We start from the raw sequence: 13,687 nt of genomic DNA, 5'->3' as shown, positions 1-13,687 counted from the left end.
TCTGCCTGATCATATTATGATTTTTTAAGTACACTGTTACTACTTCCTCAAAAATGGATTCCAGCATTTTCCCGACGAATGATGTCAGGCTAACTGGCCTGTAGTTCCGTGTTTTTTCTCTCCCTCCTTTCTTGAATAGCGGGGTTACATTTGCGACCTTCCAATCTGCTGGGACCGTTTTAGAATCTAGGGAATTATGGAAGATCATAACCAATGCATCCACTATCTCTGCAGCCACCTCTTTTAGAACCTAAGATGTAGGCCATCAGGTCCAGGGGATTTATCGGCTTTTAGTCCCACTAGTTTCTCAAGTACTTTTCTCCTCTGATATTAATTACTTTAAGTTCCTCACTCTCATTAGACGCTTGGTTCTCCACTATTTCGGGTATGTTTTTTGTGTCTTCTACTGTGAAGACAGATACAAAATATTTGTTTAACGCATCTGCCATTTCCTGATTCCCCATTATAATTTCTCCTGTCTCAGCCTCTAAGGGACCAACGTTTACTTTTGCTACTCTGTTTCTTTTTACATACTTGTAGAAGCTCTTACAATCCGTTCTTATATTTTTTGCTAGTTTACTTTCATATTCTATTTTCTCTCTTTTTATCAATTTTTTGGTCATCCTTTGCTGGTTTCTAAAACTCTCCCAATCCTCAGGCTTACTACTCTTCTTGGCAACGTTACAGGCCTCTTCTTTTAATCTAATATTATCCTTAACTTCTTTAGTGAGCCATGGGTCTCAAACTCAACATGAAATACTAGATTATGATCGCTCTTTCCTGAGAGGATCCCTTACTGTGAGATTACTAATTAACCCTGTCTCATTACATTATACAAGATCTAAAATAGCCTGTTCCCTGGTTGGTTCCATGATGTATTGCTCTAGGAAACTGTCTTGAATGCATTCCATGAACTCGTCCTCCAAAATACCTTCTCCAATTTGATTTGTCGCGTCTATATGAAGATTAAAGTCCTCCATGATTACTGCATTACCTTTGTTACAAGCTCCTATTATTTCTTGATTAATACTCTGTCCAACGGTATTGCTACTATGAGGGAGCCTATAAACTACTCCCACCAGAGTTTTCTGCCCCTTGTTATTTCTTATTTCCACCCATTCTGATTCTACTTCCTGATCTTCCGAGCCGAGATCCTTTCTCACCACTGTCCTTATGTCAACCTTTATTATTAGGGCTACACCCCCTCCCTTTCCGTTCTGCCTGACTTTTCTAAACATCATGTACCCTGGAATATTTAGTTCCTAACCATGGCCACTTTGCAACCATGGGCTCAATATTAAAAGGGCGGCAGGAGGCGGGGGGTGGTCAATGGGTGCACAGCAAACCCGACTGATAAAAACTTACCTTTCCCCACGTGTTCGCAACTTAATTGTTGGCCATTAATCTGGTTTGCCGTCCGAAAGCTGCGCAGTGGGAACAATCTGGATTTAAAGGGCCATTGCTTCAATGGATTTTGCTGGAGCAAGAAGACCCAATGGAGCAGTACAGGGGCAAGGTTGCTCCAAGATTCAATGATGCCTCACTTCAGCTGCTACTGGTCTGGGTGAGGAGGAAGAGGGAACCATTTTACCCGGTTGACAGGAGGAAGGGCCCTGCCTCTACCACCAAGAGGCCTGGCTCGAGGTGGCAGAGGAGCAGCAGCAACATATCCTGCACCTGGGTCCAGTGCAGGAAGCATTTCAATGACCTAACTAGGTCAGCAAAAATAGGTACACTTATTGATTCTCCTGCATTCCATGGTGCTCATCATCCCCACCCCCCAGCCCAACTCATTCTGCACTGCCAACACTACTCCATCACATCACTCCTCACTCCCACTTAAGGCTCACCCTCAACTTACCTGCACTTCCTGACCTCCCCATTTGTGACCCCACCACTACCACTCACCCCAATCCTCATCCAATGTGATGTCTCTGTCCCATACCCTCTGATGCACCTCTTTCACAGTCAGCCTCACCCAAAGCAATGCATTCATCGGTTGGCCACTTCACCATCACTCACTCAGAACGTCTGTACATTCTCCCCTTCTAGGAGGAGAGCGTAAAATGCACGCGAGGACTGGAGGGGGGTGGGGGGGCCACAACAAATAGTGGCCCTCACAGAGGCGGGGGAGGAAGCCCTGCAGATCAGCCACACCCTCAAGTGCCTGTCCGTCGGGGTTGCCGAGACTGGCACCCCACAAACATCTGGTGAAACAACTTTAACTTTCATCACACACAACATGAATTGATGTTAACAATGCTTGGTGTGTATAACACCTCAGTATGCTCATTGCAACATGACACATCTGTGATGATGCTTAATATTGCCTTCTGTTCTCTTCCAGGCCCTTCAACGACCGCAGAGGGCGATTCCTCAGAGGAGCTCCAGGCCTCTGAGGGCGCAACGTCACATCTTAGCGAGCCATCCACCAGCGTAGATACTCACACCTCGGTGGGTCCTAGTAGTCAGTTAGTTGGGATTGCACCTGGTGATTCATCACACACAAGTGAGCATGAGCAGATATTGGTGGCGGGGCAGCTGTGGAGTGTCCGCATCGGTGGGCACACTCCTCTCCAGGCTCTGCTCAGCTGCACACAGATGCTGAACCCCAGGGGCCATCCTTTAAAAGGAGAATGATCGAAGGACAGCAGCACATTTGCGAGGTACTGGAACAGGTGCCACACACACTCTCCACAATAGTGCAGAGGATAGAGGAGTACATCTCCTGCATTAGTGGAATAGTGGCACAGGTACGGGAGGGAATCTCTGAGATAATGTCACAGGGAAGTGAGCAACTGTCTGAGACGGTGTCGCACGTAACTGCTGAAACGTCTGAGATAGTGTTGCAGGTAAATGCGGAAATGTCTGAGATAGTGTCGCAGCTAAGTGCAGGAACATCTCCGTTGAGCTTCAAGCACGGCTCACAAATGGCCGTTCGGACTCAGGGTGAACAACATTCTGCTGCCTTAAACAGGCAGACAGATACTTACAAGGCATCACACATATCCTCCAAACTGTTATCCAGCAGGGTGTAGGAGTGATGTGGGCCTGGCCCAGGAGAGGGATGATGGCAAAGGGGGACATGGAAGTGGCAACGCCACTCAAAGCGATCCCATGTCTCACCCGTTGCCCCCCTCTCAACCAGTACCCGCAATGCTGCCTCCTCTCCAGGTGGCCGAGTCAGCCCCTGCACAGGTGCAGGTGGAGTAGTCTTTGGAGGGGCCCTCATGGGCTCCAAAACCCAGACGGCTTCTGCGCAAAGCATCTAAGCAGTTCAGCCATGGACATGAGCAACCTGCCACAACCTCTGCTGCAGCCACAGGGGATGGACCATGTAGAAGCGGTAGGAAGAGAAAGGCTAAGGATTTGTGATCACGAAGTGTATGCACAAGAGTGTCTGACAGACTGTCATGTTTTTCATTTATATTTGGTTTTTGTTAAATTCACATTAATAGTTATCATTCTCACCACTACTGCCACGTCTTGCCCATTCTTGACTGACTTTTGTGATAACGCCCTTTCATGTGCTTCACCATGAACAGCGACACTTGATGCCACCCATTGGGTCACTTTACAGTGGGTGTATGTGTAGTTGCAGGACTGTTTTGTGCGGGGGTGGGGGCAGGGATGGGCGCAGGTCTTTTCAGGTGGTGTGAGGACTGGACTCTTCTCACTTTCTGATCTTATGAGAAGCGTTCACATATGAATGAGAAGCGTTCACATATTTTTTGTGTATTAGAAATGTAAAACTCTCTGGCCTCATGAGCAGCCAGTGAGCTGCTGCTCTGCCCATGGGTTTGCCTCCTCCTCCTCCTCCTGCTCCTCCTCCTCAATGTGGATAGCAGATATGGATGGTGGGTGAGGGCATGGGGCCTCCTCAACAGGTACCCCTCTCTGTTGCGCCATGTTGTGCAGGACACAACACATTACTATAACGCGACCCACTCTCGCTGGTGCATATTGAAGCACTCCCCCAGAACAATCGAGGCACCGAAAACGCATCTTCAGCAACCCTATCGCATGTTCAATTATAGACCTGGTGGTGACGTGGCTGTCTTGTATCAACGCTGTTGCTCACTGATGGGGTTCTTCAGAGGTGTCATGAGCCATGTCTGTAGGGAGTATCCCTTGTCCCCGAGGAGCCAACTCTTAAGTGTGTTTGTTGCTTGGAAGAGCCCTGGGATGTTCGATTCCCTCAGAATAAACGAATCGTGGCAGCTGCCAGGGAATCTGGCACACACGTGAAGAAATCTTTTGCGGTGGTCACAAACGAACTGAGCGTTGATGGAGTGTCGATGAACAGTCCTGGCTCATGTGTAGGTGCTCGGATTGCTACATGCGTGCAATCGATTGCACCCTGGGAAGCCAGCCACAGAGTGGAATCCCACTGCCCTCTCCGTCTGGCTGAGGTCGTCCATGGGAAAGTTGAAGTATTGCGAGGCTCTACGGAACAAGCCATAGGTGACCTACCTTATGCGCTTGTGCACAGACGTCTGAAAGACCTCGGCGATGTCACCGGTGGCACCCTGGAATGATCCGGAGGTGAAGAAGTTGAGGGCAGTGGTCACTTTAACTGCTACGGGTAATGAGATGCCACCAGACCCAGCTGGGAGCAGTTCGACCTGAAGGAGGCTGCAGTTGTCTGCGACCACCTGGCGACTCACTCTCAGCGTCCGTATGCACTGCTCCTCAGAGAGGTCCAGGTAACTGAGCCTCGGTCTGTAGACCATCTGATGAGGGTAGTGCCTTCTGCAACATCGCTCCCTCTGTTGTCCCCCTCTGTGCTCTTGTGCAGGTGCCTGTGGCGCAGCACTGTGTTGTGGAGCTGCAAGTGGCGGAAGTGCACGCCGTGCCTGGCGAGGATGTTGCTCGTCCTCGGATGTAGTAGTGAATGGAGCCATCGCGTCCCCCATCCTGATGGTGTCAGTTTAAGGGGGTCCGAAAAGTTAGTAAATATGTGAACAATTCTGAGTGTAAACCAAGAATTTTCAGTCTAATCACAAAGACCTCACAGCCAAAAGTTTGTCTGAGAGAACTGAGTACCCTGCTGCAATAACTCACCTTTTATCCCCATCTGTCAAACAGGCATTTAAATGTCCAAATGGCTGCCGGCTGAAACATGACTCCTTCCCCATGATGTGTTTCACACAGCACAGGAAACACTATGAGGCAGCATTGAAATCGCTTGCCAGCATAATTAATTACATTCATGCACATTTCAAATACTTCAAGCACTTGAACTGTTGGTTTAAATATCGTCCCGCTGACTTTAATTGCCGGCGGGACTTATGGGTTCGGGAACGGCACGAGCTCCCAAATGACTCAAAGTTCTTGCCTGCTTTCACCTGATGTGAATCATAAGTGATGGAAAACCCGAACAGGTAAGGTTAAATTTGTTTTACATTTCTAATACACAAAAAATTAAGTTCCTCAACTATCGCATTGAGATACATTATCCTTTTAAATATTGGCCCGCCGGCTTTAAGTGGGGACGAGAGTTCCGGGTTTCTGTTGTGTGCGCGCATCCAAACGCGCCTGGGTTAAACCCGGAAGTGGCACTGTTGGAGCCAGGATGCGGTACCGCTGAAGAATTAAACTATTTTTACTACCCACCCGCCGCCAACCCACCCGTTCTAGGGGGTTAAAATTACAAACCGAGTCTCACTAGTTCATCACCTCTGTAGTTGTTGACCTATGCTAGCTCCCTGTCTTGTAATGCATTACATTTTAAATCCTTATCCTCATCTTCAAATCGTTCCATAGCCTGGCCATCTCTTTACGATATCCTCCACCCTTATATCCCGTCCTGTACCCATTTGTATATCCTACCCTCCCTTTGTCTGACCAGTAGCAGCAGAGCTTGCAGCTACCTCTGCCCTACTCTCTGGAACTCCTTCTTAAATCCCTCTATGTTTCCACTTCTAAAAACATTATCAACCTATCTTTTCAACCATGCCTTCAATCACCCCCTTCTAATCTCTTCCTCCATGGCTTGCCGTCCATTACCCCATCTATTTCATTTGTGAGGTGCTTGGAATTTTGTTTTACGTCAAAGGCACTATATAAATGCAAGTTGTTATCATTGCAAGGGTTCCTCAGCACAGAAAAGTTTTGAAAACTACTGATGTACATGATATAATTAGTATATGATCTGAGGGAATGATTTCTCCTGGAAAATTATGCAAAATTACAAACATAGTGGGGAGATTTCCTCTGGTTGCTACGCATTAGCAACACTGTAATCATTGCAGCAAAATTTCCTGTGGTTGCTATGCATTAGGAACATTGTAAACGTAGCAGGAACAGTTCCTCTGATTGCTATGTGTTAGTAATATTGTAAACATAATGGGAAGTTTTCACTGGTTGCTACGTAGTACTAACATTGCAAACATAATTGGGAGAATTTCCTCTGATCATTATTTCTAGTGAAATCATAAGCATATTCTAATCGAACACTTTTATGATTTTGTTGGAAATAAGAAATCTATCCAACTATATTTACGATGTCATTAACACATACTGACCAGAGGATTTTTTTTTCTGTGTAGTTTCTTAGATCATGTTTAACGGAAAAGTCCCTTTACTGTAATACTAATACTAATCATTAACCTGATAGCTAGGTGGGTGACATGTATTGGCTGAAAAATATGAACGGGTTACTACACATTAACAAGTTATTCGCTACTAAGAAGAGTTAATATTTTTGTGGCCATCAAAACAATCAATTAGATATTTCACTACAAAAACAATTGGATGGAGGAAGCCAGTTTTAAGATACTTGCCTTTAGGTTGTTTATATGGTGTTGATTTATTTCTTCGCGTTAACCTCCTTTTCTCCGGCCCTTCATCTGTCAATGCAGTCTGAGTATTGTGTTTTGATTCAGATAGTTTAGGATTACAGATATTGTTCTGGGCTTTCGATGGCTTAGAGGTATTGTCTGCTGAATTAAATATTAAAAAGAGGAAAAAAGTCTTAAATACATTATGTCTTTCCTTTTACCATTAGAATAATTGCATTTGATATTTCCAGTTAAGTGCTTTTTTTGCAGATGTTGTAGAACACTAGTCATAGCAAGGTTCACATAATTATAAATTATTAAACAATTTGTTATAAAATACAGATACTGATTCTGGGCCTGATAACTCAAGTGACAGCGTGCTTGGCTCCTGACAATGTTGCTCAAATTTCTCTTCATATAATGAGGGATTCAAAAGGCAGACCAGTACAAGGAACTTAGTTGTGGAAGAAGTGAATGATTCTCATTTCACAGTCCCTTGGGAACCAATCACAAAGCAGCCAAGTCAGTCCTGTCCTCTCAGCTCAGTTGCGGGGGGTGGGGGTGGTGTGTTGAGCAGTATTCAGCAAAAGAGGGGAGTGGAGGGATAAACTGATGAGCATGAAGGATCTGAGTGTGATCCAGTGAATGGGAGTTCAAATCCCACCATGACAGTAGTAAAGGATTAAAAACTTACTTTTACTATTATCAGCCCTAACCTCTTCAGCAATTTGATGATGTTAAGTCAGCGTGCTACATGATCCTCAGCTAAAATGATGACTTGCCGTCACGCCACCAAGCGCGGGCGCGACTCTTGACCGTGTATAAATATTCAGCTCGAACAAGGGTTCAGGGTAGAGGAACAAGATGAGAACTCCGAGCAACAACCAAGTTACAGTCCCTATCCAGAAGACAATCAGTTAATATAATTCCTTATTCTCTGTAAAATTACCACTTATAAACTTGTACGTGTTAATCCTTGCCTGTGCTCAAAATAAAAGAACAATCACTGTAACCAATTGGTGTCAGGCCCGAATTTGTCTTACATAATTGGCGATCGCGGTGGGACTTGACAAAGGTGCTCACCTCCTTTGAGTAAAAGGAAGGTCCTAGGACTGACCAGAGGACCTACCTAGTTGGTTAAGGAAGGAAACCTTAGGGAGTATAGGAAGTGATACCACCTACCAGTAATTTAGTTAACTATGGAAGGAAGAACAGAGGTAGAAAAAGCCTTACAGAAGAAACTAGAGAAAATCTGTGTTACAGATTTAGTGCCAGTACTGACAAGTGGAGACAGAACATTTGAATCAATAGTACAGTGGATTCAGGGTCAAATAAATGACAAGAAGTTGAAGTTAGACAAAGGTTAGACAGTTGTTAATATATGCAGCTCATTTCAGTGCACGGAGAAGTGAGGAAAAATTAAAAGAAGTAACACAAGAGAGTCAAAAAGACAAAGAAAAAGAAAAGAAATGTGAAAAATTAAAAAGTAAGAATCGAGATCTGAGATGTAGAATGACTAATGCAGGCAGGAGCTGCTACTACGGCTGTGCAGGGATTAGGAGTGCAGCAAATGAAAGATAGAATTGATGAATTAAAGAGAGAAAACAATGTCTTGAGACAACGATTAGAAGATGCGTGAGGAGCTCTTAGAGAAATGGTAAATAGACCTGCCAGGGAGGCAGATCACACCAAGTTTCAGCTAATAATATGAGTTGCAGGTCAAACTAGGACAACAGGCAGCCCTTGTATCAGCTATCACCACAGGAAGACCAAACTGTGGGGTAGGAGAAGGAAACGGAGAAGATGATGTAAATTGGGATTCTTTGGGTAGAGAGGCAGCATGTTGTAATAATCCTGATTGTGGAGGTTGGGGAAACCAGCCCGTAAATGTGATAACAACCAGTGTGAGAAGTAACCCATATGGAGCGGTCACGGCACAACACAGTGAAAATAGACCCCTGAGGTCCGACGAAACAGCTGCCCTGACTAGAGAATTAGAGTCCATTAAAAATGGGAATGATCCTATTGTACTCATTAGAGCCTGGGGAGATTTTAGAAGAGGATGCGGGGAATTGGAGGATGCAGACCTAAAAACTGTTCTGTTTGCAGCCCTCGATGGAAACTTGAAACAGTGTCTCGGCCCCACGATTTATGAAGCTGCGAATGGATCTGATGTATTGTTCGGAGAGATAGTGGGCTTATTGGGAATAAACAGCCTAAATTTAATGCAGATTTGTTGGCAGACCGTACAGGGACCAACAGAACATCCCACTGCTTTTGGGAACCGATTGTTTGACGTGAACGAAATGACACCTTTCCTTTTAGGAGCAATTGGAAACAAATGGCTGAATCAAATGGTGGAAAATGCAAATAAAACTAACAGATTTGTAGCGCTGAATATTGGAAAATCTAAAATCAGATCAAAAAGTATTTCGACAAAAAGGCAAAACCTTCCAAGTTTGAAGTAGGAGATGTAGTTATGGTCTTAAATTATGGGAAACGAGCGCACATGTTTGAACCAAAATGGAAAGGACCTTTTCCAATAGTGGGGAGAGCTAGTCCAGCAGTATATTTAATACAGTACACAGCAAAGAGAAAGAAAAAGGTCATGAGATGGTACCACATTAATCAGCTTAAGTCAGCAAAGGTCAGAGGTGAAACTGGTAAATAACACATAATATGCTTGGTCTTTAAGTTACACTGACGATAATAAGATGATCGGGGTAATTACGACAGCAATACTAATACTCGTGCTAATTAGGGTACAGTCAATCAGGGAATGTGACATCACAGCGGAAGGAGGAATCAAGACATCTGCCCCCTCCCTCACCGGAGCTCGGGCTCTACTCCATTATGACACAATGAAATGTAAAAGTCACAATGACAACAGACCACGTCGCAAAAGGAAAAGGTGTATGTCTCAAGTGTACCTGCCCGGATTATAGGATGCCAGTTGTGTGGCCAGTCATAAATGGGCAAAGGGTAACCAAGCTCAAGGGAGGACATTTCGTCCCAATCTTCTTCGAGGCAAAGATATGGCCGCCGGAATGGCAGGAAGTGGGAGACATTGGGGTTCCACACCAAGAAGAGGATAAGTTGTGTTGGCCCACATTCTGGCCCTACAACAGTGGGACATATATCTGACACTGTTCACGAAGATGGGTTTTGGCCTTTTTTGCATAGCAACGACCAGGATGGCGTAAGATCTAGAGAAAATTCACTCCTGCTTGTGAAGCAAACGGGGCCCAAGGAGTGGTACGGCTGGACTGCGTTAAGAAACCAAAGAACCACTAGGTTGCCCTACCTTGGAGAAAGGACTCACTAATGGACTGATCGCCTATGAGTCTGGACAGATGTTATACAATGAAGTACCCTATGAGATTGTTCCCGTAATGTAAGCTTGTCCATCCCGCTGTGTAATGAAAAGCATGTAACCTTCTATTGACAGGTTAGGGAGGAAATTGCGGGTCCCCTAGCAGAGATATTTGAATCATCCACCGCTACAGGTGAGGTGCCTGAAGATTGGAGGGTAGCAAATGTTGTGCCTTTGTTTAAGAAGGGCGGCAGGGAAAAGCCTGGGAACTACAGACCAGTGAGCCTGACATCTGTAGTGGGTAAGTTGTTAGAGGGTATTCTGAGGGACAGAATCTACAGGCATTTGGAGAGGCAGGGACTAATTAGGAACAGTCAGCATGGTTTTGTGAGAGGAAAATCATGCCTCACGAATTTGATTGAGTTTTTTGAAGGGGTAACCAAGAAGATAGATGAGGGCTGTGCAGTAGACGTGGTCTACATGGACTTCAGCAAAGCATTTGACAAGGTACCGCATGGTAGGTTGTTACATAAGGTTAAATCTCATGGGATCCAAGGTGAGGTAGCCAATTGGATACAAAATTGGCTTGACGACAGAAGACAGAGGGTGGTTGTAGAGGGTTGTTTTTCAAACTGGATGCCTGTGTCCAGCGGTGTGCCTCAGGGATCGGTGCTGGGTCCGCTGTTATTTGTTATTTATATTAATGATTTGGATGAGAATTTAGGAGGCATGGTTAGTAAGTTTGCAGATGACACCAAGATTGGTGGCATTGTGGACAGTGAAGAAGGTTATCTAGGATTGCAACGGGATCTTGATAAATTGGGCCAGTGGGCCGATGAATGGCAGATGGAGTTTAATTTAGATAAATGTGAGGTGATGCATTTTGGTAGATCGAATCGGGCCAGGACCTACTCCGTTAATGGTAGGGCGTTGGGGAGAGTTATAGAACAAAGAGATCTAGGAGTACAGATTCATAGCTCCTTGAAAGTGGAGTCACAGGTGGATAGGGTGGTGAAGAAGGCATTCAGCATGCTTGGTTTCATTGGTCAGAACATTGAATGCAGGAGTTGGGATGTCTTGTTGAAGTTGTACAGGGCATTGGTGAGGCCACACTTGGAGTACTGTGTACAGTTCTGGTCACCCTATTATAGAAAGGATATTATTAAACTAGAAAGAGTGCAGAAAAGATTTACTAGGATGCTACCGGGACTTGATGGTTTGACTTACAGGGAGAGGTTAGACAGACTGGGACTTTATTCCCTGGAGAGTAGGAGGTTAAGGGGTGATCTTATAGAAGTCTATAAAATAATGAGGGGCATAGATAAGGTCGATAGTCAAAATCTTTTCCCAAAGGTAGGGGAGTCTATAACGAGGGGGCACAGATTTAAGGTGAGAGGGGAGAGATACAAAAGGATCCAGAGGGGCAATTTTTTCACTCAAAGGGTGGTGAGTGTCTGGAACGAGCTGCCAGAGGCAGTAGTAGAGGCGGGTACAATTTTGTCTTTTAAAAAGCATTTGGACAGTTACATGGGGAAGATGGGTATCGAGGGATATGGGCCAAGTGCAGGCAATTGGGACTAGCTTAGTGGTATAAACTGGGCGACATGGACATGTTGGGCCGAAGGGCCTGTTTCCATGTTGTAACTTCTATGATTCTATGATTCTATGAAATGATTGCACATAAGCTTGAGGCCTTCTTGAACCGTAACTCGCAGAATTACTTGTAGGATGCATCTAACCCCGCCTACACCCCCAATAACCTGACCACGAGTGACCCTGAGCCAGAATCCCAAGCTGAGGCACCCCCGTCTCTGACCACACTTGGGGGAAGAAGAAAAAATAATTGTGATTGATTGGCCCCTGTAGTGCCGCAATCTCAAGGTGGGGATTGTAAATGGTTAAAAACTTATTTTTGCTATTATCAGCCCTAGCCTCCTCGGCAAGTTGATGATGTTAAGTCATCGTGCTACATGATCCTCAGCTAAAATGACGACTTACTGTCACACCACCAAGCGCGGGCGCAACTCTTGACAGTGTATAAATAAACAACTCAAACAAGGGTTCAGGGTAGAGGAACAAGGAGAGCTCCGAGCAACAACCAAGTTACGATCCCTACCCAGAGGACAGCCGGGTAATATAATTCCTTATTCTCTGTAAAATTACCGCTTATAAACTTGTATGTATTAATCCTTGCCTGTGCTCAAAATTAAAGAACAATCACTGTAACCATTTGGTGTCAGGCCCGAATTTGTCTTACACAGTTTGAGAATTTGAACTCAGTTTAAAATATCTGGAAATGTAAAGCTGGTATCAGAAAAAGTGATCATGGAGCTGTCAAATTGTCACAAAAGCCCAACTGGTTCACTAATATCCTTTAGGGATGGAAACCTGCCAGCCTTACATGGTCTGGCCTATATTGACTCCAGTCCCACACCACGTGATTGACTCTTAACTGACCTCTGAAGTGGTTGAGTTAGCCATTCAGTTGTATCAAACTGCTACACTGCAGTGGTTCAAGGAGAAGGACCAGCACCAGCTTCTCAGGGCAACTAGAGATGGGCAATAATGCCAGCTTTGTCAGTGACATTGACATCCCGAGAATTAATAAAAGCTTGGTCAAAGAGGAGTGTCATAAGGGAGGTGGAGAGGTGGGAGGTGGGGGTTTTATGGAGGGGATTCTACAGAGTGTAGCCATTGCAGATAAAGGCATGGCCGCCTATCCTGGGGTTGAGGAGGAGGGGTGGGATGCATGGAGAAGATGCACAACAATCTGGAGTTAGAGGAACAGTATTCAGAGGAGGGGGTTTTAGGGCTGGAGAAGGTTACAGAAATAAGGAGCCACGAGTTCATAAGACAGGTTTAATTACAAGATTGCGAATTTTAAACCCGAGGTATTAAAGTCAATATAGGTCAGTGAGAGCAGGGGTGATGGACAAGCAGGACTTGCTGTATGATAGGATAAAGGCAGATGGGTTCAAACTTGCATGTGGTGGAGGACAGTAGGCCAGCTGGAAGCACATTAGAATATTTGAGTCCAGAGTTGCCTGGATTAGAGGTTCAAACGAAGATTTCAGCATGGAGAGGACAACGGTGTTGGCGGGGGGGGTCCTGCAGGGGGATGAGAGAGGCTGCAATCGGCAGAGGGGAGGCCAAAGGCTTCTTTGAGGGGCCGGTATTAGCACTCCTGCTCCTCCTGGCCCAAAAGGAGTGCTGTAAAAGGCACTTACCTTCTTGAGCCAGCAGCTCCCACCTCCCTTTCACTGCCGGGTTTCCCGAGCCTTGGGAAACCCGTGCGGCAACTGTTAAATTTCAATCAAGCTCCCAATTGCACTGTGGGAGCCTGATTTAAATATGTTAATGAAGCGTCCGCCTCTCCATGATGGGACACTCGGACACCATGAAACCCACCGCCGTGCAAATGGCGGCAGGCGCGCACGCAGTGGGATGGGGTTGGGGTCGCGTTCCCCATTTTTTCATTTTTAAGCTCCCCACACCTGACCCTCTACCGTCCATTGAGTGTGGGGGTGGGGGAGGTTAATATCGAGGCCAATGTCTTCAGCCTTCCCAATGTTTAGATGGAGGAACTAGTTTA

The 13,687-nt window shown here is 45.5% G+C and overlaps 1 protein-coding gene across 3 annotated transcripts in view; it reads right to left on the bottom strand.

The window, feature by feature from the left end:
- phip (pleckstrin homology domain interacting protein) overlaps nucleotides 1-13,687 on the bottom strand; it is a 219,148-nt gene that overhangs the window by 7,139 nt on the left and 198,322 nt on the right. For 2 of the 3 annotated variants that reach the window (XM_067984931.1, XM_067984933.1), the window contains exon 39: nucleotides 6,786-6,944. In XM_067984931.1, the coding sequence (XP_067841032.1) occupies nucleotides 6,786-6,944 (159 nt within the window). The remainder of the gene's footprint in view (nucleotides 1-6,785; nucleotides 6,945-13,687) is intronic. The other variant, XM_067984932.1, reaches the window with a different exon arrangement.

Source organism: Heptranchias perlo, chromosome 5, assembly GCF_035084215.1.
Source record: "Heptranchias perlo isolate sHepPer1 chromosome 5, sHepPer1.hap1, whole genome shotgun sequence".
In the NCBI taxonomy this organism is placed as follows: Eukaryota; Metazoa; Chordata; class Chondrichthyes; order Hexanchiformes; family Hexanchidae; genus Heptranchias; species Heptranchias perlo.
This window is presented reverse-complemented; position numbering and strand designations above follow the sequence as displayed.